A 23,891-nucleotide genomic window follows, 5' to 3' on the forward strand; every position below is an offset into this window, starting at 1 on the left:
CGACCAATCGCGTACCGACGACGTACGTTCATTGATAAGCGCGTACTCCGGACGGTCGGGTGCGGGGTGTTCCTCGAATAGAACGTGACGTCACGTAGACGGCCGGTAGCGCCGACGCCGAGGGCATATGCGCGAGCGTCGCCGGCCGTGATTTCGGGGTTTCGGGCGTCGAGCGGGGTGGTTTCAAAAAGGATTTCGGGGCAGCGCGGATCGCGGCCCTTGCTGCTCGCGGATCGTCAAGGTGACCTTGGGCCTGCGATAACCGTTATACGTGGAATTATCACTCGGGGGGGGATATGCCAGAGGGTTGCAGATATCGGAGATTGTCGGCTATATTGATTGGTCTTTTGTGCGAAAGCAGCCACTACACCTCCTGTCTAGCTCTCTTTCTCTAGGAGCGGAGCGCGTCATCGATCCGCGAGTGACCCATATCCGTTGCCACTCCTCCCACCTCCCAGCTCCCACCTCCCGCCACCCCCAACCCACCCCGCTCGCCTTTTTTCCCCTTGTGCCTCTCGCAGCAGCCCTGCCTGCTGCCAACGAGCAGATCTTCGCGGGTTCGGGATGATAATCCAGTGAAACTCACTCCGCGACGAACTCCACCTGCAACAGCAGCCCTGGCCTGCCAAAATCCCTTCAATTCGGTCATCGTAAGTTTCAAACTTAAGTCTTTATTTCTTCATTATTATCATGACGGTATAAGGCACCGTATAAGGATCTTCGCTGATCCTCATTCGCCCTCTCATTATCATTTTTACATCCAGTGTCGTGTCGGCTTTGTTACGGGCCCCGATATTACCCTCGATGGCGGTCTTGTCATTCGAGAGAAAATGATGCTACGAACATTCGGCTATGGCTACATCGTCTATCGTGATGATGGTAATGGTCGTGCAGGAGCATTGTAGTGGTCGTGGTTGTAGCGGTTCAGTGGTTTGTGCGCGCCCGGTACGCGGTTGGTGATCAATAAGCAGTGTCGTATCAATTCTGGGTGCTGTTCGGCGTTATCTGATGATATCTGAACGGTTGTTGCCTTCAGCCATCTTCACCCGACACCCTGGTCCAAAGTGTATATCTCGTTACAATTTCTCTCTCGAAAGTTCAACTTGTCCGAATTTCTGTCCCACTTGATTGCGATATCTGCAGTTACGGAATTATCGGTCTCGCTTCTTCCGCATAAAACGCGTTATTTTACCAGTATATCGAGGTGATTTCATAATAAATACGGAAATATTTCAAGTTTTATGAGAGAAGCTTGATAAGTCCCGTCAACGTTAAGCGTTCCAAAGTATGAAGACTCGTTATTGTCAGTTTCAACTTACGCTCAGTGATCAGGTACAAAGTGTAGTTCATCACGGTATTTCGTAAATTTGTAAGACATGCATCCGTGTGCATGAATGTGGCTCTGTATATTATTAACGGTAACAATAAATAGTGCTGTTATTGCGAAATTTTTGCAAAAGATTGAAATAAAAAACAACAGTAGCAGGTAAAGGTTCAATAATCATGATGCAATGCTACAGCTGGTAGACAATTATAAGAATCATCGATCGTTGTGCCGATTTCGTCTCGTTTCCATTGTCGTTCCATAGTAAATTTTCATTGCGACCCCCGTTCCGGAATTCGGTAGTCATCTAGGCGCGGAGACGACGATAAAGGTGGTGCCGCTCGCTCGAGTTACGCCACTGTAGACGAGTGGGGGGTGGTTTTCTCCGTCGGTTTTCGTCGTCCTCCGACGCCCGCCGTCGCGGCGTTCCGTCAGTGACGGTGGCGGGTTCCAGCAAACGGTGGGCCGACCCTTGGTCACTCGAACTGTACGTTACACGTCCGAAAGATAGTCGGGATTTGGGTTGAACCCGATTTTTTTGTTCCTCGCTTTTTCTGCATACTTTTTATCGCCTGTACCTTCATCTTCCGTCATACCCGTGGCTGAAGAATGATGACGAATAATACGAGACGACCTCAGAACGAAGGGTCACTTTTTTCTTGATAAACACCTCGACCCCTTTTTTTCTCTACCCTTTCATCAGAGTAGCCACTGTCTTGACCGCAATGTACAGTATATTATTTCTCCAACGAGATAGAGATTCTAGTGTCGGAAATTACATCCTCTGAATTGATTGTCGGGTTTAAGCAGTGATCAGATAACTGGATATGTTACAGTGCTGCGGCGTTGGAGGTGGAGGGGCATCGACGGGGCCCCAGCCGCCACAACTGCAGGGGACCAACACAAGAACCACCATCATGCAAGACCCCGTCCTTGAAACTATCCTCGAGGTGAGTAACTCAGGATGAACTGATTCGACTCGACGGGTGGTCCCGAGGGCTTATATTGTATCTTTCAATTTTCGAATTTTTAATCCGAGTTCACTGATTGGTCAAGCAATGATTCCGATTGGCTGAAAGACCGGTCAAATTTGAAAGTACGCAGCAGAATAGACCTCTTATGGAATGTTACCCTTATACTTTAGTGTGTATCGAATTGCATGATAGAGAAACAAAAGTACGACGCACCTTTAATTAATGCAATAAATTCAAGTAACTAATTTATCTGACTATGCAGAATTATTATTCATATGCTGGGTATAACGAACGGAATTTAAAAAAGTTTAAATCTACCGTACTTGCCCGGTATCAGCTTCTAATAACTTTACGTAAATATTATGCAAGAGTTGATAGTATAATATGTTATAATGCACTTTCACGACACTCCCGTAGGGTCGCGTTTCAAACCCGCTCACACCGCACACGGTATGTGTACCAATGTGTACGTATTGCCGGCCTGTTAAGCTGAGCGAAAAATACCGAGGAATGTTTGATATGCGTTCAGTTGCCTAACGTAATTTTAATAACCTTTATGAGGCTACACGCTACCGTATTGGATTTTCAACACAACTTAATACCATGTAGCTCCGCAAGCTCAAAGGGCCTTTTCTGGGCTGATTCCTTTCCAATTTCATGATGGCGTTGCGCGTTCTTACGGTGGCGGCGATTTTCTAGCGCATGTCTTACTTCACTGCTAAACCGTCGTTTCCGAATGTTGAGCTTTAGACAGCGTTGACGCTTCAATAATACGCAAATCTCCTTAATTCGATTTTCGCTTATCGTACATATACTCCTCCAGCTTTAGTTAGATATTCAGCTATCCTACTCGACATCGAATTTGACAGCTTAGCACAGCCGGCCACAGCAATGAAATCCACAGGCATGTCTATGCAACTATTTTTTGAACTACAATACAAGAGCCTCAAATAACTCTGCGAATAACCGTAATTCTACCATGAAGTTCGGGTGAATATCCGAAATATAACCCAACACTCTCAGCAATTATATATCTCTATCTTAAAATGAAATAATCTAACGTAGCAATTCGTTCGTTTCATTCTGTAGCAAATGCGAGAGGCCGAGGCCCGCAGAGCAGAATTGGAGAGGCAACATGCGGAGACGCAGGCGCAGTTACGTGACAAGTTAGCTGGCCGGTATCCAGGACCAGAGTCTGTTGAAGCACTGCAATCGAAGATTAGGGAACTCGAAAAGAAAACAGAACTCCAGATGGTTAGACACGAAGAACTGTCCCTAGAGCTGACCAGCTTGAGACGGGCACGTAGCAGAGGACCGGTTGCTAGCAACGTGACTTCAACAGTCCCTATGTCCACGTGGCCCCCTGCTGGTTCTGAAATTGATCGAATTATTGCCAAAATTGAACAGGACAACAGGTGATAGTCATGGTGTAATACAAATCTATGTGCTTCATTAAGCATTTCATTCAGCTTCATAACGCTACATACTTACCAGATTTCGCTAATAGAATCACCCACATAAACCAGGGAAATATATTGTACCATGTAAAATTAGATATGACACCTTATTACTAAAAGTAATCAATGTGTCCAGTGGTTCTTGTAATGTAAATATAAACTGATGTGGCTCAAATGACGCATCGAAAATTCAATTGCAATACACTGGTCGACCAAAAATATCCAGTTTGTGTGATATAAATAGTCAGAATGCTAGTAACGTAATAAGTAGAGGGTGTTATTTAAAAATGCCTTAGAAAACTTGTACCACCTACATTCATTCCATCTAATTCTTTCTGTCTTTTAATTTCGATTACACACACTCAGCTTAAGTAAAACCAGTGCCAGTAGGATTCTGCACGAGTTGGATCATTCGAGGAGCAACGTGACAACTCAACAGCCTTCTGGTTCCCAAAGTATATTACGTTCAAGTTCAGAAAATCTTCCCAACTTGGGGCAACATCAGCACCCTCCACATCCGCATGCATTAAACCTTGGTCTACCGTCACAAACATCACACGTGAGTTGTCATTGATAAATAAGCTACGATTTTATTGCTCTATAGAATATATAGAATGACTCTTTCAACACTAGTTTCTAATACCTGCACAGCTTTCTTTGTATGGTAACATTATTGTACTAACTTATCTGAAAAAATATTTGACAATATAGTAAGTTACTCATGCTGATATCTGTAATCAATAGTACGCTGGCTCTCCGATGCCATTAACACCAATGATGCCTGGCTGTCCACCGTTAACACCAAATGGTCCACCGTACCACTACAGCGAGCCGATTCCACCTGCACCATCTCTTTCAACTAGCCAATCACAGCCTGCGTTTCAGCAGAAGCTACAACAATATCAGCAACAACAACAGCAACAGCAGCACGAACTATCAAGCTCGCACTCACAAGGCACCCTACCGTCTCAACAAAAACAACTACAAACACACACGCAGTTTTCCGGCAGTCAATATCAAGAAAGTTATCCACATACACAAACGTACCAACAACCAATACAGCAACAACAACATCCTGTTTCAACTTCGTACTTAACTTCTGCTACCGGAGGTCAGAATGTCATGCCTCATTATACGCAACCGAGTCAGACAAATCAAGGCTATCAACTCAACGGTACTCAACAGGTAGGTTTTTCCAGCAACAATAATACGAACATTGGTCAAGAATTTTTCCAAGCATGTTTCTTTGCTTTTTATTACACGCGAATACCTGGCGAATAAAAAATTGGAAAACATAGTCATTATAAAATATTGTAATATACTAGCAAGTTAAGATTCATGGTAAAGAAGACCCAGGCAAAATGTACATGATGAACAGTGAAAATATGTAGATTTCATAAAAATGACTTACATCCTCTAATTTTATCATGTCAATGGATTATTTTTTATCTCATTAGCAGACAACATACCCAACGCTGTCCATGACTTCTCATCCCAATGGAACTTACAACTCTGTAACAACCAGTTATGCATCGCAACTGACTCATCACAACTATTCTGGACCACATACAAGTATCCCCCAGACAACACTTTCTTCTCTTCCACCATATTCGACAACAACACCTGCCTATCACTCAACATTGGGTACCTTGACTAGCTCCTCACAAAATATGCTTCCTTTTTCAACTGGGCAGAGCACGTTTTCGACTGCTGGTTCTAACTACTCTACAGTTGGAACAAATGCATACGGCACGTCAGGAGTGAACACAGGTATAAATGATGTACCACTGATTAAAAAAATTCTCCTACCAATTTTTCACACAGCATACAACTTATTTGTATCATACAAGTTCATAACTTGTTTTTATTACAAATTAGGTCCTACTTCAAGTGGCTTATTACAAGCTATAGGAGATCCCCTCCAAGCTATGCAACAGTTGTCGGCGCAGTCACAAGCTAGCCAACTCCAACAACAAGCTATTATACATCAAATTCAACAGAGCTTGCGAGCCAGCTCGCCAACCGCCACTGGATCAACTGGTCACCATTTTTTGGGACCGAGACAAATGCCAAAAATCCCAACAGGCATTTTATCCAATCCAATGGATCGTCTGACTAATGACAATATGGTGTCTGAAGGACAAGTGGACATGTTAGATATTCCTGGAAAAGGCAGGTGTTATGTTTACATCGCACGGTTCAGCTACGAACCTTTCCAGCATTCGCCTAATGAAAACCCTGAAGCTGAGTTGCCTGTACAAGGCGGAGATTATCTTTTGGTATGGGGACAGCCTGACGACGATGGTTTTCTTGATGCAGAGACGCTAGATGGTCGACGAGGCCTCGTACCAGCAAATTTCGTTCAAAAATTGGTAGGAGATGATCTCTTAGAATTTCATCAAGCTGTTCTGGGACTCAGAGATGTTGATGATGCCGCTTCCACTAATATACCGCAAGTCAGTATAACATTAATGATATACGTTTTCTTGACTAACAACTAGATTGTTCTTCGCTGTGATTATACTGACTGCACCTTAATTTTTAGTTCGAATCTATACCTGGTAACGTTAATGACTTTTACTCCAGTTATGAAACAAAAAAATCAGTAAGCAGTTGCATCATTAATCGTATATTTCCATGTCGTAGAGAATATGTTTTTACCGACACTTATATGCCACTTTTCCATTAATAACAGTGGTGAAAAACAAAGTTACAGTTTCAGTCAGCTCGTGTTCACAGTTCGTATTATTATACAAAGTCCGATTGCTCTGATACTTCATTTTAATCATGAATGGGATCACAGTGTTACCTGCAGGACATTGACTTGGAGTTAGCAGCACTAGAAGAGGGCAACCGTAACCGTCAAGCAGAATTATCTGCCTATGCAGAGCTGGACAACATTGCTGATGAAGATGAACAAGAGCCACCAGGTTAATATCTTGATATTGCATGTTTTTTTCAAACGGTATTAGTTAAGTGTTTACTTGCTATATGGTTTTATAATAATGAAACGTAGATTGGAACTTCGAATGTGAGATCTTTTCCAGTGTTTTATATTTTCTGTATAGTTATGAGCTGATAATTTCTCTATCATTTATATCGATGCGAATGTGATATATATCGTTGTATATTATTTGTTTCTTGCGCGAATCGATGATCGTGATATCTAACTATTTTGAAGAATATGAAATCTTGTAATCAATCTGCTTCGAATGTAATACGCTATTGAATTTTACTCAGTCGTAGATTACTCTGATCAGTTTGGGTAGCTTTAGGTATATCATGGGAGTGAGAATTTTGAAATTATTTTTGGGATTGTATCGATAATATTTTTATACTAACCAAGTGATCTAGTCTACTGCGGTAAAAGCGAAGTAAAAGTGAAGACTTGATTTACTCTTAGTTGCCATTTTTTCTTTCTTTTTTTTTCTTTCTTTCTTTCTTCCTTTTTTTGTATTTATTTATTTTTTTTTTCCTTCTACTTTTCCAAGAAATATGGCAGTATCAAAACTGAAGTAAAATAGAGTGTGCATGTTGCACGCTGTATAGATTGCTTTTATTTCTTTTACAATATTTATTTGTCTGTTCATTCAATTCAGATAAGTATAACAGTACATAGGTATATACATACATGTACGATGAAGTTGTTATGTATCATTTTAAATGAACAGACAATATAAATATTCATAGGGTATTTTATTATTCAGAATGGTGTTCACTTTTATTTTGTCTACAATCTTTGCTGTAACTCCGAGCCATAGGCCAAGTAAAAAATTTATTTTATTAGCTGCTTGCGGTGAAGCAACACAATGAATACTGCTGGTATTGTAGCATAGACATAAATAAGGACTGTGGGAAATATTTATTCGACAGTTATTATGACAAGTTATTTGATGACACTCTCTGTTGAGCAGCATCGCAAAAACAGCTACTTTTGATTATCTGAATGGAACGAACAGTGTTTGGCTGTTGATTGTATAAAATACAATATTGAATGGGGTTAGGCTCGCCGAGAGAGAGAGTACCTACAGCTAGGGTTGTCTTGTGTTTTTCCTCCTGAAGAAGTCTACCTGTTTTCGGACCTAGTACCGGCGCCACAACACCTCACCCTTGAACGTCAGCTGAACAAGAGTGTGCTGATTGGTTGGACTGCGCCGCAAGAGAATTCTCATCACCTCGAGTCATACCATGTCTACGTAGATGGAGTCCTTAAGGTCACTGTCAAAGCTACTGAGAGAACTAGAGCATTGGTCGAAGGAGTTGATTCCACAAGGGTCAGTTTTTTCTTTGTTTTCACATTGTAAAAAGTAGTCATAAGTGTAACAAATTATCCTGTTGGGCAGTTTTTTTTTAGAAATTTGATATCCTTTCTATCCTTGTTATCCCTAATATTTGTTAGTAGTTTGAAATATCGAAGGTTAAAAATATTTGTTGAACCTGAGAGATGACAGTATTTTTTATAGAATTCTTACATCTAGCGCTCATCAATGTACATTCCTTTAATAATTTTTTTTTTAATTCACAAATTTTGCTGGATAAGAACAGAAGCGACATTTTCATCGACATAAACGGTTTCATAGTGTAAATATCCATTCTCAAAGAATTTTTAAGTATGAATTTTGGATTTGTAGTACCTTCGAATTAATAATAAAATCATATTCTAATCATACAGCCACACAGGATAAGTGTTCGATCTGTAACACACTCTCGGCGGACGTCGCGGGATGCTGCATGTACTATGGTGATTGGTAAAGACGTTGCTATGGGACCGACTGCAGTTAAGGCGTCAAACGTTACTGCAACTAGTGCCGTCATTTCATGGTTACCAAGCAACAGTAATCATCAGCATGTCGTTTGCGTCAATAATGTTGAAGTTAGAACTGTGAAACCTGGAGTCTACCGTCACACAATAACTGGCCTAGCTCCATCCACAATATACAGAGTAACTGTTAAGGCAAAGAACTTGAGGGCTACACACTTTGAAGACCAGAATACACAGTCAGCTAATGCATTGGCCTGTCACGTCCACTTCAAGACTCTGCCTAAGGGACTGCCTGATCCTCCGGTCGATATACAGGTGATAATTGTGAACTACAATATACAATTTCCATAACTGACTCAAGAAAAACGTTAATTGATGGAAAACTGTTCTTGCGCTATTAGTTTTTTTATTGTGTTTTTTTAAAGGTGGAGGCAGGACCGCAGGACGGCACTTTGCTAGTGACCTGGCAGCCTGTTGCCCTAAACGGTTCGGCCGTCACCGGTTATGCGGTTTACGCGGATGGTAAAAAAGTTACAGACGTTGACAGTCCAACTGGAGATCACGCTTTGATTGACATACACAAATTGATGGGTCTCAACCCTAAACATGTAACAGTGAGAACAAAAAGTAGAGAAAGTCAGTCTGGAGACAGTTGTGCAACTGCGATTCCGTGTAGCGTTCTCAGAGGAGGCCCCCATTTGCATGGCCCTCACGGGCCTGACCTCAACCAGCAACAAATAGCCAACCAAGAAGACCCTAACCGTAGAGTTACAAATATGAATCAACGTTATCCGAGTGCACCTGTACCTCCACATATGAGGAGGCACGGCACAACCAGGGTGGATTCACATGGTCAAGTAGTTATCGAGACTGACGAAAATCTCTCGGATAAAGAAATATATCCTGGGCAGAGTATACCGCAGATAGGTAAGATTTCCTAATTCATTTCAAGATTTCAAAGCATCAAATTATTTTCAACTACTTCATGCATATTGAAAGTTATAACTTAATTTTCTCATATGAATGTGAGCAATTATCATTAAAAGAAATCGATGTACAAAAACCCCATCTATCTTATCGTATCTATTCCTATTCTCATAAATTTTCTACATATAATCTTTACTGACCAATAGAGACTTATAAACGTTTTTCAACTATCATTGATTATCAGGTGTTCCAGAAATCACAAAAGATTCAGCTAGTGAAGCAAATTATAGCGAGGAAGAAGATCCGTCTCGAAGAGGAAGAAATATGCCTCCACATCACGGCCATCACAGATACAATAATCCAGGGATTCCTGCTGGACCAACTCACAGAGGGGGTAGACCTACCGGAGGCCCTAGACCTCAGGATCCATACTACGATCAATCAGGTATATTTTTATTCAGAATCTCTGCTTCGATTTAGAACCTTTTTTACCACTTCATTTGTTTATGCAAACTGTAACACAGTTTTCATATACCATTCGATTCTAACTACAGACTTTCACGGTTAGCAGGTAACCAAAGGGGAAGGGGTCCAGTGTATCGAAGTGGACGAGGAGCAAGTCAGGCTCAAGGTGGAGGTGCTGGTGGACCACATCACGCGCCTACTGGGGCTCAGCAAATTAACAAACGGACCAGGTGGTTTGTAGCTCTATTTGACTATGATCCTACTACAATGTCGCCAAACCCTGATGCCTGCGAAGAAGAGTTACCTTTCAGCGAGGGTGAAACAATCAAGGTTTTTGCAAATTAAATATTTAAGTATCGTCAGTGTTCACTTTTTAAATGACATTTGTAACATGGAACGAGAATCATTTACACACATTGTCCCAACGCAAAGAACTTATGTCATGTTCAAACTAAATCAATTTACCTTTTTTTTGAAGGTTTATGGGGAAAAAGATGGTGATGGATTTTATTGGGGTGAGTGTAGAGGCCGAAGAGGTTATGTACCCCACAATATGGTCGAAGAATTGAAGGATCAAGGTCCAAATTCAGGCGTTGCTGTTCGGCGAACTGGCCAAGGTTGTGGTCAGGGAGACAGGTGGGGTGATATATACGCCAATATGCCTGTAAAGAAGATGATCGCCCTTTATGACTATGACCCTCAAGAACTTTCGCCAAATGTTGACGCTGAGGTAAATTTTTGTCCGCAATCAATATCTATAGTTTGAGTTTGTTAATGAAACAAAATGTTTATAATCATTTTTTAAACATTAGCAAGTGGAACTGAGCTTTCAAACTGGCAATGAGATCTATGTCTATGGGGAAATGGATGATGATGGATTCTATATGGGCGAACTGGATGGAGTACGTGGACTAGTTCCCAGTAACTTCCTCACAGAAGCACCTGGTCAAGCACAAACCCAAGGCCAAGGCCAGGGTCAACAGCCTCCTGGCAGTAGAAGAGCTCCCGGGCAAGGTCAAGGTCCAGGTGCACGAGGTCCGCCACCTCCTCCTAGGGAACCTCCTCCACCTGGCCATCGTCGCCCAAAAGGTAAGATTGACAGTCACTTTCCTTCATTTCTATTTTCAACAATTATGGACGCTATTGTGTATAACTATCTCCGTTTAGGCCAACTGTATATCCTTATGTCCCATTCATTTCTAAATATTGAAGGGGTTTCGGGTTACAATCATACTCACAAAATAATTACTAAATCATTGTTTTCAACCGACAATGCTACTTGCACTTTGCATATTACTGTGCATAGTAATAGTTTATTTTAATTCTATTGGGTAACCTGAATTAACAATATCGTTTCTTAATAACATCACAATTTCCTGCTAATATGGATATTTTGATGAACAAGAAAAATACGTTCAACAAAACATCATTTAACTCGTAGTATGGAAAGTATAAGTGATGATGATTTTCTTGCTATTAACAATGCATCAATACAAACCTTACAAAAAAGCGTAAACGGAGTATAGGAACAGCAAGCAACACAAGACACGAGACTTGATGTGCCAGACGACAGGCAGGAGGGTTACGAGAAAACATACGGTCAGCGTGTACCAATATATTAATTATTGTCCAATTGATATTAAACTATACTATTAAAATATGGCCAAATAACACAACCATAAATTCTTTGCTAAGAATATTTGTAACTGGTTAAGCCAAATAAGAAATCAAAGTGTTGAGATCATCATAGATAGTTAATTATAATGGCATTTGGATATTTTATTTCTCTAGAGAGCCAATTATAAATATTTCAAATACATACACCTTAGACTAATTAACTAACTGCTAATTGATGTTGGGTGATGTACCGATGTCGTAGAAATCTATACTATTGCTTGCCCTACAATCTACGTGCTCAGTATGTATCGAAGGTACATACTTGTTATACACGTGTACACAGAAATTGCAGTGTCTAATTTGCACACGACTATAAATACACTGTAAATAAACTGATGAGACTTCATTTGAGACATATTAAAAAGCTGGAGGTACCCAAAGTTGAAGAATAATTGGATACAAGTTATTTGATATTAGATTTCATTCTTGCTAAAGATTGAGTATTCACATCAAGTAGTTATTGCATAAGATTATCTTTATTTTATGCAGAATATAACCGGAACGTAATAAAATTCAAGAGAGAAAATAATGTTTAAAAATAAGTAGAATTTTTAAAAAAGAAGATCAAGGCGCAGTTCACAAAAATATGTGGTATTTTAGTGATACAAGGATTGTATCCCAGGAAAGCTATAATATCAAGAATACAATCACGTGATGGCACGTTATATTTTGATCACAAAGGCTTTAAAATGAATAATAAAATAATTACAAAAGATGCCATAGTATTTCAAAATCGTTTAAATTAAGAAGAGATGTATTAATTAAATGTGTTATTATCGAATGTAAACGAATAATACCCCATCTATCCATAATCCAGTCAGTATAATACATACTTGATGAAATACCTTGAGTACTGCTAGACACGTACTGATATACAAACACATGACAAATGCAAAAACACCATGCTGCTTTCAATGTGTTCTCTTATATACTATGTATTTTCTCTCCGGGCTCTATTCAGCTCTATCACTTCTCTATATCTGTCCTACTATCTTTGTCTATACATACACGTATATATTTATATATTAACTGACACAGATATATACATATATATATATGTATATATGTATATATATATATATATATTAATATATTATATATGTGATATACATGTATATATGTATATTAATATAGATAAATTATATTTATTTATTGACTGATTATTACGATCATGTCGTATTAACATGATCTGTCTGTGTGCCTGGACTGGTCAGTGGTCGTCGTGTCACATGATTGTCGTTCGTGTCGTGTTGTCATGCTGGTGCCATATCATATCATTTAGTTATTAGCATTACTCTCTTCTGACTTTGACACTTGATTTTTTTTATCCAAATTCATGATAAATATCACATTTTTATTCAACTACTAGCAAAGCGTTGGTCAACATTCTCCTATATATTCATCTACTAATTACCTAGGGGACATCATCCTAATTCAATTAGTTCTGTAACATATTCATAATAGCTCGGAAGTTTTTGATAAACTACCATTATTTGAATTTTATCACACGTTGTATATAAATTTTCGAAGGCATTTCTTTAGCTGTCAAAATTAACAAATCAAATGTATACGTAAATTTCTTGCAGTTGTCAAATTATGTATTAGAGTACTCAAATTTTATGTACTGCAGAGTATGAATGCTCAAGGCATAGATATTCCTTACAAAGCTTGCTTTCAATGAAATGTGCAATATAATTATATAATTCAAGTTATCCAATATTAGCAACAGTGCATTGTTTTTTAAATACCATAATGTAATATTTATCATCAATGATGCCTTCTCACTTGTGATGAATTGATGATTTTTCCAAGTTGCAATTATTTCCTTAAGAAATGATATATTGAAATATTGGATCGAGATATAATGTTTTCTAAGTATCTCCAAAATTGGAAGCGATCTGTTGTAACACCTTATTCTTGGGAATAGTTTTGTTTTAGATTATTCTTTTTACTTCTGTTGAAGTATCCTTGGTCATAATCCTATACAAAAATATCACAAATTAAATTCACTTTATAACTCACTCAAATCCATATACATGTATGTATGAGCTCTTCAATAACTGCTTTTTGCAAACGTTCTCATAGACTTCATAAATAGTTTAATAACACAGTCCAATTCGCATTGCATTCATAAATAGTTTTTTAATTGAGTCTAACCTGCAACTTTTCTCGAAACTTTTACAATTTACAAAAAGTTGTCATAGGGTACTTTTGATAATCCCAGATCTTTAATCATTCATAAGACTTTCATGGTGTTCATGTTGTGACTGAATGTTGAAACAATATCTCTGAAAGTTCATGTTAATAAGACATTTCATATAATCAATTAGTAAAATATATAAATAACTTTCATAGTTGTGAATTCTATGAAAATCGTGAATGGTATGGTATAGTCACTTTGAAATTTGCGCCACAAATGACAACACGACTCTGTTCTCTTCTCTGTTGCTAGATGCGTCTGCCTGCATTGTGCCTGTGTCTGTCCCTGTCTGTCACTTAGACTCTAGACAACAACAACAACAACAACTACCACCACTAATGAACAACCAACACCAACAAAACAATCCACCACCGCATCTAGCCTATCAACAAGCGAACAACCACAGCTACACGACTGTAACCACGTCTAATCAGCACGGACCTAATCACCCACCCCCTGGGGGTGTCATGGGCTCCCATAACCCCCATCAGGTGGGCCAAGGGTCTGTCCCACCCCACCTTCAGCAGCAGGTGAGTGCACGCTATCCTAAACAAAAGACAAAATCCAAGTATTGTTAGAAGGGGACCAAATCATAGGAATAACGTGCAAACCATATGAGACTGTAATTGCTTTATAATGGCGGCATATCAGTTTTATTATGGTTACTTTTCTCAAAGGAAATCTGTTTTGTTTGAAAGTAATTATTGTGACAATTTTATAAGTAATTAAAATCCTGATGTGTTTGGTTGGGCGACAGAAAAATATGTAGGTGAATCCGGTCAGCATTTAAATTTTTGATAATGTTGACCGATGTCATTGAATATCAATTTCAAAACCTTCAGCGTTGTAATGCTTGCACCAATATCTATCAAGCTTTGGACTTTGTCAAGTTGAATTTTCAATCTTTTGCAATGGTCTTATAGAAATCCTCTGATCGCATGTTCATTCTTAATATCCCTTGCACAGGTTAGTTAAAACGGTGACGAAGAGTCAATTGTGATTCATTGTGAATGTTTTTCTTATATAAAATAAGAAGTTCCAATGGGGTGCACAAGTGATGACAGAATATACAATTTTCTAGTCAAGCATGTATAAATCAAGAATGATAGAAATAAAAGGATATTCAATTATCTACAAAGCTGAAAACCATAAATTGATGATGTGTATGAACTGGTTTTTTCACACTAGACAGCATAGCATGTTGCATCCAATGTTTTTCACACAGCTCTACAGCCTTGTAAGATTTGGTTTCAAGTACTTCCCAGTATAATACTTTAGATTAACCTTATTTGAAGAATTGGTTAGTTTTGATAAAATTTTCCATACAATCCAATGGCCACAGCTTTAATATATTTAGAAAAATCCATTGAACAAAGTATTGTACAACTTCTGAAATGTATTACTGTAATATATTGCAATACCTTTGTTCTGTATCAGGCCTTGCATTTTTACCTGTGTTGTAGTTATGGAATATCTAGTAATTAATTTAAATGTTTCTGCAACCCTGCTATTGGCTTGTTTCTCAGTCTCTGTATGCACACTACTGATATTTCTGAAAATACAAATACTTTTTACCTAGCAGCTATTTGAATGTCTTTCAAGGACATGGTGCTAAATGATGTACGTGAAAGAATGAACTACTTCGATTATTTCATGTACCTGCCATAGTTTATTCGTATTTTAGAATGCAAAAATTGGCCATTTTACCAGTGAAGGACAGTAGAGAAATATTCTTTGCATAAAATTTTTGGACACACAAATTGTGACGTTGAAGTTGTTATTTTAGATGCAAGTAGCGTATTCAAATTGTGAAGTATGAAAAAAGAAATGTTGTGTATATAAATTGTGCGTATTTGAGCGATGTTGAAAAACAATATTCGGTTTATTTTCAGGGGAGGGGGAGAGGCGTGGGCAATCGAGTCGTTGGTAGTAATGCAGCGGGGGTTCTTCAAGGTCCACCACCGCACTTGCAGCAAAATGAATATCCGACACAGCAGCAACAGCAGCAGCAACACCAACAACAGCAACAGCAACAACAAGGACCTAGTCAACAGTATTCCCAACAAAATCCACAAAACCAAAACTACAGTCAACCAAATCAAGGCTATCAACAAAACCAAGGCTACAGCCAACAGAACCAAAACTTCAATCCACAGAATCAACAATTTCCACAGCCAAACCAAGGATACCAACAAAATCAGGGATACGGGCAAATGAACCAACAGTATTCGCAACAAAACCAGAGCTCGTCCATCTCAGGACCTCAAGGCACTAGTAAACCTATGCGAGGTATACCAACCGTTATACCTACTGCCCAAAGTAAGACTCAGGCTGATGGTCAAGCTCAACAACCAGCCCCAGCTGCTGGACCAAATCTAATGCAAAAATTCACAGAAATGGCAGGGGCTAGTGCAGGTGGAGATATATTGTCGAAAGGCAAGGAACTTATCTTCATGAAGTTCGGGTTGGGGAAGTGAAGTCTATCAGTTTTTATTAGATTTATTTATTCCCATTTCTACATTATGCTGACTGTGTCATTTGGCTCAGACCGCTATGTATTCTGAACTCTCACTTGAAGAAATTGTAAAATAGGGTTCTTTGATGAAATTGATAGATTTGTCCTTAAAAGCTAGTTATTGAATAAACACTGTACCACCATTAGCAACTACAAATCTGTAAATTATATCAATTGTCTGAGTGATTAGACAATTGTATTTTCAATGTCACGTCATGTTATAAAAAACCCTTCGTAGCTGGAAAAAACTGTTAGGAACTTGAAATTTAATAGTTTCTTGCCGGTATTTTTCTACTACCGGTATTTTGTTTATTCTTTTTTTTTAATTCCAAAGGGAATAGTGTAGTAATAATTTTCGCACATTCAAGTCAAATCAATCCCTTGCCTCGTAAACTAATGTTTTTGAACAGTACCAGTTGGCATCGCAGTAACGGGTAGTAGGTTTTGTGGCAGGTGTGTGTTACGTATATTTAATCAGCACTTGCATTTCCTGGTTGATGAGAGGAAATGAGGGTCCATAAGTTTTAGTACAAGCATATTTTTTTTTGGTCAATGTCTAGTGTTCCAGGTACCATAGCATACGAAGATGCAGTTTACATTACACAAACACATACACGCGCGCACGCACGTGCCCACATACACACACACGCGCGCACACACACACACACACACACACACACACCATTGTCCTAGTATATTATTGTGTGGTACTTTTTCTTAACTACCAGATGCTCGTCACAAAATACCTTTTGATTTTGAAAGTTTCATAATAATTTTATTTTACTAAAAGCAATATAACTTTGTAGTATTTTGATATGAGTACTCAGGTAAATGTAATTCGTGATTTGACTCAACAAAATCAATAACTCGTGTTACGCAACTCCTAGTTATCACTGATACCTAAATAATTAAATTTTTGTGACACGTGTATGCCAGTACTCATCTTCAACTGCTGTGATTCTCTGATAAATACCTCAGTTTCAATCAAATGAACCAATTAAGCAGACACGAGAGCAAAGTCATTTAACATACGTTATAGAAGAGTACATTAATTCGGTTTAGTTATATATATATGATATATGAATGCAATTGAAACAACATATGGTAATGTGAAGTAGCCTCGTGTTACCTTTTTCATGATGGACTAGGAGTGAGCGTAGGGATTTATTTAGCATTGTTCGCAGAGCGATAAATTGAAGTGATAAAAACGAAATTGATTGAAATTAGCAAATGGCCGGCGCTTACGTAGTTCGGGGTAGGGTAGATATAGACGATTGGACGAACGCATTGTCCAAAGTCGCGCGTGGGTGGGCGTGCCTTGAGATGCCTCACTCTGACACAAACAATAATCATATCTATAAATAATAAAATTAATAATTAATTTATTAAGTAATTATAAATAAAAACAGTGCGACTGCAGAAGAATGGTCCTAGCTCTTTGAAAATCTTGAATCTTGTTAAATAAATTCTAAAGATTCTAAATACCATTACAAAGACATAAAAATCTTGTCGGTATGCAATTTGTATACAAATTTATAGATTGTACTCCAAACGTGACATTTCATTGTCGGGCATTACGAGTATTCATTTGTTATTCTAACTAAGTCACATTAGCTAAAAAATATCTTGGCACGAGATCCTCGAGTGTATGCCGATCTATGCTTTGATGTTTTATAGCTATTGTGATGCAATTTATTTATAAAGATGCTAAATTTTCTGACTAGAAACCTTTTCATGTCCCACTGATAACAGAATTAGCTTGCTGTGGCATTCAGCTGTTCTGTGGATAGGAGACATTTTTCCATCCACAATTTGCCAGCTATTAATTAAATCAATTAATGATCAATACCAAAAAAAATGCATACCAATTATATTATAATTGTAATGAATTAAATAATATTATTATTACTGATTAATGAATAATAATATTAATAAAATAATGGAAACGATTACACGTGCATATACATAATAATATATTATATTTAACTATCGCAAATTGTTGTTACATCGCTACTTGAGTGTATTTTGTACAAAGTATCCGATTTTTATTTTATTTTTTTGCCAAAAAAAAAGTGAATGAATCATAAGATGACGAGAATGAAGTTAACTTGTAATGTAATATGATAATGTTATTATTATATCTAAAAACGATCATTGTATTACCAAATATTGACGGTTTTAGATCCGTGGATTGATCTGTATGCACGTGACACTATGCTCGAAAGAATTCATTTTGTCAAATTGGAGTAGTGACATAATGTGAGCATATATCTGCGTCGTTCTAAATTTTAAAATCTATCTTCGCTCTTTATTATTATGAGATCGTTTAGACTTCGTGATGAATGTTCATCCTGGAAAACATCATATACTTTCTCCAACTAAATCGTATACAGTTGGTCAAGGTAGTGTTAATTGACGGCAAAAAAATCATTTTGCCACTACTCTGAGAAAAGATTAAGCCAATGACTTCTCCAGTGGTCTGGTCTTGACGTTGACATAAAAAATGTGTTTTTAGTGTGAATACATAGGTAGAATTTTTTTTCCACTATTGAGTAACTTCATCCAAGCAAAGACCAGTTTATAATGAGCAACATGTTACCAAATTAGTAGCGTTTGTGGTGATCATACTGATTCTACCATGGTTAGGTATTCGTTCACAAAGTATTATTCAAGAGCCAAATCCAGTTGAATCAGATAATCGGGAGTGAATAATATATTTCGTTTATTTTCAGTGGGATCTAATCTAATTACCTTTTAGTACTGCAAATCATGTATTCACAACACCTTGTATTAAAGTACTTTCAAAAGTGTTGATTTTGAAAACATGTTTTTAAACTTTCACAGCTCAAGTGATCACTTTGAGTACAAATTGTGATAACCCGATTTCTAATTTATACTAAATCTAGCAGCGATATTCATTGGCTCGTGTATTCTACGGTATCCAATGGAAATGTGTTGTTGCAGACTGTTGTTTTGTTGACTCCCCGTAAAAATTTTGATTCAAAGAAACGCGTGCTTCATTTAATGATAGAAATAAATTATCTATCAAAATTAAATGCAACGTCCAATAATTTTTACGTTTGTGTCGACAGAATTATGATTCATATCATAGATTTCTTCTAAAAATACAATCTACGAAACTTAGACTCTCTGTAGGATTCGAATACGTAATATTAGTTACCATTCTCTAGTATTAACACTAAAAACCATAGAAAGCTATAGCATTATTCAACAATAACGAGGATGCCAACGCCAGCTATGTTTGATATTTGACCTTGCGCTTAGTTTTCTATGGATCAACAAATGAGAATCGAATCCTTGTTAGCCAAATAAGAAATGAAAAGAAAAAAATTGATAACAAGAATACAATGTTATTATAAACAACAACTTAATAAAAGAAAGTTGTTTGTTGTTACTTGCGAGACACCTCGTATATCATGCTTTATACGTTTATGTTAACGATCTGAGAAACAAATTTTATGACAGTTTCTATGATGTTTCCATCACTTATTGCATTTTTCATCTAAAAAGATATAAAATTGTTGAAACTGAAAATATTGTAATATGTTATGGGATAAAAGTGTCTTGATGCAGTGCAATTGATCAATTGTATCTACGTTTTGAAAATTGTGTCATCTCAATAAGGGTTTATAATTACTGTTCTACACATTTACGAGAAATGTGGGATTTAATCAGACAGTAAAAATAACGCTCCACCAACTATAAGTCTTTGGCAGAAGCGTAGACAGTGCACAAAAGCAATGAGCATAGCTACAATCGCATCTGAAATGAAAGTGAATACATTTCGATTTGAAAATTTCATGCAACAATCTGTTGCAATTCGATCACTATAATAAAAGTTGATTGATTGCATTATACCCAACATGCGTCCCTATCTTACTTAGTCCTCTAGAAATTTAATCGCCACATTTCTTCGGCCCTGTTTTATTATAAATTCATGAACAAGAGTTACTTCTAATAGCACAATCTGAAACTATGTAGTTAATTTCATTTGACGTTTAAATAACAATGGCAAAGGACAATATAATAAGATTTTCCTTTATTTGCAATCTTTGCTATGATTGATCTAGAATGTATATTATTAAGTGAGAATTGAGTTACAAAGAAAAACTGAAAATACGATCAAACAATAATAAAATAAGTTACTATATGTCGTCAAGTTTATCATCCTGAGTTCATCCCAGACCTGCAGGTGTTTTATACTAAGATTTATAAATCAATTTGTTTTTCAAACTTATGTTGGATGATGAAATTTTGTTTTCCAACTATTTCTTCGGGTTTTATCATATAGTTATTACTTAGTTTGTTTCAACTGAACAAACTTATCTTACAAATAGAATTTATGAAATTATACTGGCTAGCTTATTGTCAAGTATAAGTATAAGATTTTGGAAGATTGCAAGAAATTATTTTCGCACTGTTAATGTTTGTGTTCTGATGGGACCAAATCATTTATTATTGTTCAAGAGATACATATAATTTTCTTGATGAATCAGTACACAAATTGTTCTCATGCTAATACAGTATTATGCTTCTTACAGTATATCAATGTTTATTATTTATAATTTTTTGATAATAATTATTTCAATCTCATTCTAGATGTCATCTTCCCACACAGTTTCCGTGAGAATTGCAATGTTGTCCAGCCCTCGCATTGGAGCATATTCTAACGTCCACATAATATTGGTAAACACCACTGAAATTTATTAATAAAAAAAAAAAAACTTCATTATTCAGATATACAAATCTTAAATATTATCGGTAATATACACGTATTACGAATAGAGTAACAAGAGATTGATATTTGTGATCAAACCCGGTCTATTCTTTGTGAGGAATATAGATATTTAATCAAAATAGAAGTATACATTTAAAATGTGCGTCCATACATAAGAATACAAGTAATACTCACACATCTCACCCTGGTGAAGATCAGCAACTAATTCTGGGCATGAACTGTTGCATGGATTGATTGGGGTTAATCTAAGCTGCGTAGCCCCTCTCAATTGAGCTAGGGCTATCAGACCAGAATCCAACTCGACCTTTTTGTAGCTAGGACTATTATAGTCCGAGGACATGAGGACCCAGTTAAAGTGTGCGGGAGATACTGTACTTGATAGAAAATATGGTCGCTGATAATACTTTCGAAGGACTTTAACTGCATTAATGTCGCAATTTTGCCAATGGACAAACCATTTGGCCACTTCTGGAGAATGGACTCTGCGCAAAAAAGCTGCTAGGTCAGATGAACCTGTACGAAGATTTGAGGTCAATGCGCAGGGGACTGTTTCCATTAGACGTTCATTTTCCAAATAAAGCTGTAATACAAAGCCATTTGCTCATTATTGATGAGCCTGATGCAATAGTGCATATAGTGTTTCGTGATAACTGAAAAAAATACACTTCTGTTCTTTTGAGGACATAAATTGTGAACCACACATCTTTTCCTTTTTCTCTCATATGATGTGTCCGTATATTACATTAGATGCCTAATTGGATTACTTCATTAATGCAACTCTTGGAAATTTTGAGTTTCAGCACTGTGCTCTGATTGCAGTCAACTTTTCAATTACTCTAATAATGCATTCGACGTCTGTACAATCATTTTCCATTGGTACCTTGACAAAAGATTGAAAAACTCCAATACAAATATTTTTCTCCAGTACATATAAGGGCACTAAACACTTATAGAATTTGTTTCAAAGTAATGCCAAAACAGGTTTTCATTGCCTTGTGATGTTATGTTTCAGACCCTTTGAATAATGGTTGGTGAGTGTTGTCAGTAGCTACTCACCATATTCAAAATAATTCATCACAACAACCCATTTCAGGTAGAGTCAACAAACGCATCTGGTACACCTCATACTCAATTGTCTGATGTCTCAGGAAGAGTAAGATTGTATACTTACATGAGTAATGTTATCGAACCAGAAATAATCAGTGTTCATAACTGGCCAAGAATTCATAGCATCTGTTATAATAGCAGGAGCATCTCGACTTAAATAATTATCAACCAATTGACGATATCGGACGTCAGATAAGCGATCGATAGTCTCTAAAGCCTCGCAAGTCTGGAATGAAAGACGAAAAGTACGTTAACAAGAAAGAACTCGAGTATTCAGGCAATAGGAAGATGCAGAATCAGACACAAAAAATGGTGAAAATAAAAACCGATATTTATCTTTTTCATGGTTCATTTCAATCTATTTCTTTACCACACAATCTTCTTCAGTGATGGTATAGTCGTTGTAAAAAGGATTGTTGATCATACAATTCTCATAATACAGTGGCTGCCAATTCCAAATTGGCAGGATTTTTATGAGCAGTAGGCGACCTATGGCCGAAAAGTGAGTTCCAACAAAATCCAGTTGAGCTGCAAGACACGCTATAGTTCCAACTACAATGAGAACCAATGCAGCTCGAAATGCCAGCTGTAACCAGGACCGACGCATAGCTGCCACTAATGGCTGGCAAATTATATCCATCTCTTCTTCGGTAAAGCCAGCTTGTTGGCAATATCTGGAGCAAAGGTGACAATTCAAAAATGAAAATAATACTTTGTTGGACTGAACTTATGTTAAAGTTGTAAACATTTGTTAAGATAAACTTTAATAAGAGAGGCACAGGCTATAACAATTTTTTCTGATACTCCTCTCAGAATGTAAAAAATATATATTCGGCTCAATTGATTATTATTCCATGGATTTTACTTGAAGGTTAAAAATAAAAGCTGTTCCGCTAATATTTTAAGAACAAGTTTGACCACTTAAATCGAGATGAAAGAAAAGCTTACCAGAAGAAACAGAATTGAATTTATACAATGAATCTTTTTTTGCAATGAAATTGAAAGCCATGAAGACACAAAAATTATTCTATTATACCAACATCATATACCACCTATTGACCTCAATTAGCTGAGATACTCTGTACACATAATTACGAATTGTATCTGTAGCAAGGTAAAATTTTGAAAGCAAAACTTTGTGGACAAAGCATTGTGTTTGCACTTTTCTTGTTGTGAGAATTGAGCAATTGTATTAATAATCGCTGCAGGTGGAATAAAGTGCAATCTAACAGGGCAACATATAGATTGCACCTAGACGATTCAGTATTAACCCTGCATCAATGGACAGAGGGTATGTATATACGGATTGGTGAAAATATAACAGTACATTAATGTGGGCTTACTTATAAAATGAGTTCAGGTCATCATCGATAAGCCTAAGCTTTTCTGCGTGGCTCATTTCGTGTGGTTCCTTGGCATAAGCCTTCCTCGGTGGTTTAACACACTTGCTACCAGACATGTTTTATGCGTGTCTCTTTTCGCAGAATGAAAAATATTGTGTACTATTATTAACCAAAGAAAGTCTCCCTGGAGATGGTCAGCGAACTCGAAGGATAGGAAGAATGGTATCGAGTAAGGGAGAAGGAAGTTCAGAGTTTGGGGTCATGCGGCATGCGCCAGCCTCGTCAGAGTTTAAGTTCATATTGATTTCTCCCGCTTTCGGATCAATATTCCAGTGGCGTAGGAGTGGCTCGGAAATACGGGAAGAATTTAAGCAGGAATAT

The 23,891-nt window shown here is 37.4% G+C and overlaps 2 protein-coding genes and 1 long non-coding RNA gene across 13 annotated transcripts; 1 reads left to right on the top strand and 2 right to left on the bottom strand.

Annotated features, from left to right (window-relative positions):
* The first annotated feature begins 88 nt into the window (after nt 1-88).
* Nucleotides 89-21,540, top strand: Rbp (RIM-binding protein). 11 transcript variants are annotated; one of them, XM_046618141.2, is made up of 17 exons: nt 89-650; nt 2,161-2,274; nt 3,388-3,713; nt 4,122-4,314; nt 4,500-4,940; nt 5,213-5,525; nt 5,634-6,211; nt 6,559-6,685; nt 7,818-8,029; nt 8,428-8,832; nt 8,943-9,444; nt 9,689-9,889; nt 10,013-10,239; nt 10,388-10,639; nt 10,722-10,998; nt 14,039-14,316; nt 15,679-21,540. In XM_046618141.2, exons 2-17 carry the CDS (start codon nt 2,242-2,244, stop codon nt 16,261-16,263), a joined length of 4,950 nt encoding a protein of 1,649 aa, XP_046474097.1. In that variant the 5' UTR covers nt 89-650; nt 2,161-2,241; the 3' UTR covers nt 16,264-21,540. The 11 variants fall into 11 exon arrangements, with proteins under 11 accessions (XP_046474097.1, XP_046474100.1, XP_046474092.1 ...); XM_046618136.2 differs by lacking the exon at nt 89-650 and adding an exon at nt 1,007-1,332 and having other exon boundaries at nt 10,016-10,239; XM_046618135.2 differs by lacking the exon at nt 89-650 and adding an exon at nt 1,008-1,332.
* Nucleotides 7,819-11,671, bottom strand: LOC138190702 (uncharacterized). Its single transcript, XR_011176757.1, has 2 exons — nt 10,375-11,671; nt 7,819-10,196 (listed from the first exon to the last, which is right to left on the bottom strand). It is a non-coding gene; the product is annotated as an uncharacterized lncRNA (long non-coding RNA).
* On the bottom strand, nt 20,743-23,886 carry LOC124215142 (uncharacterized). The gene is made up of 5 exons (XM_046618170.2): nt 23,511-23,886; nt 22,538-22,841; nt 22,232-22,393; nt 21,235-21,640; nt 20,743-21,018 (listed from the first exon to the last, which is right to left on the bottom strand). Exons 1-5 carry the CDS (start codon nt 23,624-23,626, stop codon nt 20,918-20,920), a joined length of 1,089 nt encoding a protein of 362 aa, XP_046474126.1. The 5' UTR covers nt 23,627-23,886; the 3' UTR covers nt 20,743-20,917.
* Nucleotides 23,887-23,891: the final 5 nt, after the last annotated feature.

Source organism: Neodiprion pinetum, chromosome 3 (genome assembly GCF_021155775.2).
Source record: "Neodiprion pinetum isolate iyNeoPine1 chromosome 3, iyNeoPine1.2, whole genome shotgun sequence".
Taxonomy (NCBI): Eukaryota; Metazoa; Arthropoda; class Insecta; order Hymenoptera; family Diprionidae; genus Neodiprion; species Neodiprion pinetum.